The sequence below is a fragment of the Nicotiana attenuata genome, unplaced genomic scaffold, assembly GCF_001879085.1.
Source record: "Nicotiana attenuata strain UT unplaced genomic scaffold, NIATTr2, whole genome shotgun sequence".
Taxonomy (NCBI): domain Eukaryota; kingdom Viridiplantae; phylum Streptophyta; class Magnoliopsida; order Solanales; family Solanaceae; genus Nicotiana; species Nicotiana attenuata.
Genome location: NW_017676883.1, coordinates 8,446 through 10,739, shown reverse-complemented (window position 1 = coordinate 10,739; position 2,294 = coordinate 8,446). Strand labels below are relative to the sequence as shown.

Here is a 2,294-nt window from a genome sequence, read left to right as displayed (position 1 = left end):
GATTAATTTTAATGTAGAAACATGGTCAATGAAAACGGGAGCCTTGGCGTAACTGGTAAAGTTGTTGCCATATGACCAGAAGGTCACGGGTTCGAGCCGCGGAAACAGCCTCTTGTAGAAATTCAGGGTAAGACTGCGTACAATAGACCTTTGTAACTGGTAAAGTTGTTGTCATATGACCAGAAGGTCACGGGTTCGTGCCGCGGAAACTGCCTCTTGCAGAAATGCAGGGTAAGACTGCGTACAATAGACATTTGTGGTCCGACCCGAACTGTCTTTTTTAAACATGGTCAGTGGAGATTCATATTGTTTCTTATGAGATTGAACAAGTTGTATGACGCACTTATACATGTGTATATCTATAAATACTTGGAGAACAACTTTATGGAAGGTAACCAAAGTTTCCAAGTCTTAGTTCTGTTTACTTTAATTCAATTCTCATAGATTTCAAAGTCGTTACTTTGAAGAAATACAAAAAGAGTTAATTTTTTCCATGGATAGCTATGAGAATATACAAAGCCATGAACTCAGCAATTTGAAAAAACAAGACGAAGTAGCTATAGTGATGGTTCCATTTCCAGCTCAAGGCCATCTCAACCAACTTCTCCAACTTTCCTGTTTAATCTCTTCCTATGGTCTCCCCGTCTATTATGTCGGCTCAGCTACACATAATCGTCAAGCTAGGTTTCGCGCCAATGCCTTAAATCCTTCGGACATAGCCAAAATCCGATTCCACGATCTCCCAACTCCTGAATTTGACTCACCTCCACCTGACTTTAATTCCTTAAGCAAATTCCCCGCGCATCTTCAGCCATCATGGGATGCTTCTATGCTTCTGCGCGAGCCTATTGCTTCATTCCTTCGCGATATTTCATATAAAGCAAGACGAGTTGTTGTTGTTCATGATTCTTTAATGTCCTATAATGTTCAGGATGTTTCATCCTTGTCCAATGCAGAATCCTATATATTTAATTGCATTTCAGTTTTCACTTTGTACAGTTGGATATGTTTGTCTAGTGGGATGCCTGTCCAACTTGAAGAAGAAATGCTTAAAAAGCTACCTTCCCTTGAAGGAGTTGTGACAGATAAAGTCAGGGAACTTGGAGCTTCTCAGAGTCCATATATGGATATTAGATCAGGCGATATCCATAATACGAGCAAAGTAATCGAAGGTAAGTTTCTTGATTTGATGGTACAAGTAACAAGTACACAGAACAAGAAACAATGGGCAATTGGACCAATTCTGCCAGCTAAACTCGATTACATCTCAAATAGGAACAATATATGTTTGGAGTGGCTGAACAAACAACCTCCAAGATCAGTTCTTTATGTATCATTTGGAACAACAACTTCATTTTCCGATAGGGAAATCAAGGAGCTCGCGATGGGATTAGAGCGGAGCAAACAGAGGTTTATATGGGTGCTGAGAGATGCCGATAGAGGAGATATCTTTACTGGGAAAGCTAGACAAGTTGAGTTGCCAGAAAGGTTTGAGGAAAGGGTAAAAGAAGTAGGCTTAGTGGTCAGAGAGTGGGCACCACAACCAGAAATCTTGGCTCATTCGTCGACTGGGGGGTTCATGAGTCATTGCGGTTGGAATTCTTGTATAGAGAGTATTACTATGGGAGTGCCAATAGCTGCTTGGCCTATGCACTCTGACCAACCAAAGAATGGTTTCTTGGTGACGGAAATACTGAAAATAGGCGTGCTTGTTAGGGAGTGGGAGAAACGCGAGGAGATGGTGAGTGCATCCACCATTGAGAATGTTGTTAGGAAGTTAATGGCATCAGAAGAAAGCGATGAAATTAGAAAAAGAGCAGAAGAATTGGGAGAAGCCGTAAGGCAGTCCACAGAAAAAGGGGGTGCTTCTCGAATGGAGTTGGATTCTTTCATCTCGCATATCACAAGATAGACTTTCTTTTCACCAAAATTTTCAAGTATTTTGGTTACTTTTCTCATTTTTCTTTAAATTAACCAGTCAACTGTCTGTTTCTTGGTTCATACTAGTTTATTATATTGCCTTCAGTTTCTTTATCAGACTAGTTTATGATCCTGTATGTCTGTTAGTAAGAGCAAAATTCAACAGCTAATCTGGTTCTAATAGCCTGTTTGGCCAAGCTTTTTTTTGGGCCAAAAGTGTTTTTTTTTGCCAAAAGCACTTTTGGCCAAAAATTAAGGTGTTTGGCCAAACCTTTTGGAAGGAAAAAAGTGCTTTTGAGGAGAAGCAGAAGCAGTTTTGGAGAAGCAGAAAAAAGTATTCTCTCCAAAAGCACTTTTCTGAGAAGTACTTTTGA

General features: G+C 40.1%; 1 protein-coding gene across 1 annotated transcript; it reads left to right on the top strand.

Moving 5' to 3' along the window:
* The first annotated feature begins 493 nt into the window (after window positions 1–493).
* On the top strand, window positions 494–1,912 carry LOC109221240 (zeatin O-xylosyltransferase-like). The gene has a single exon (XM_019385699.1). It carries the CDS (start codon window positions 494–496, stop codon window positions 1,910–1,912), a length of 1,419 nt encoding a protein of 472 aa, XP_019241244.1.
* The last annotated feature ends 382 nt before the right edge of the window (window positions 1,913–2,294 follow it).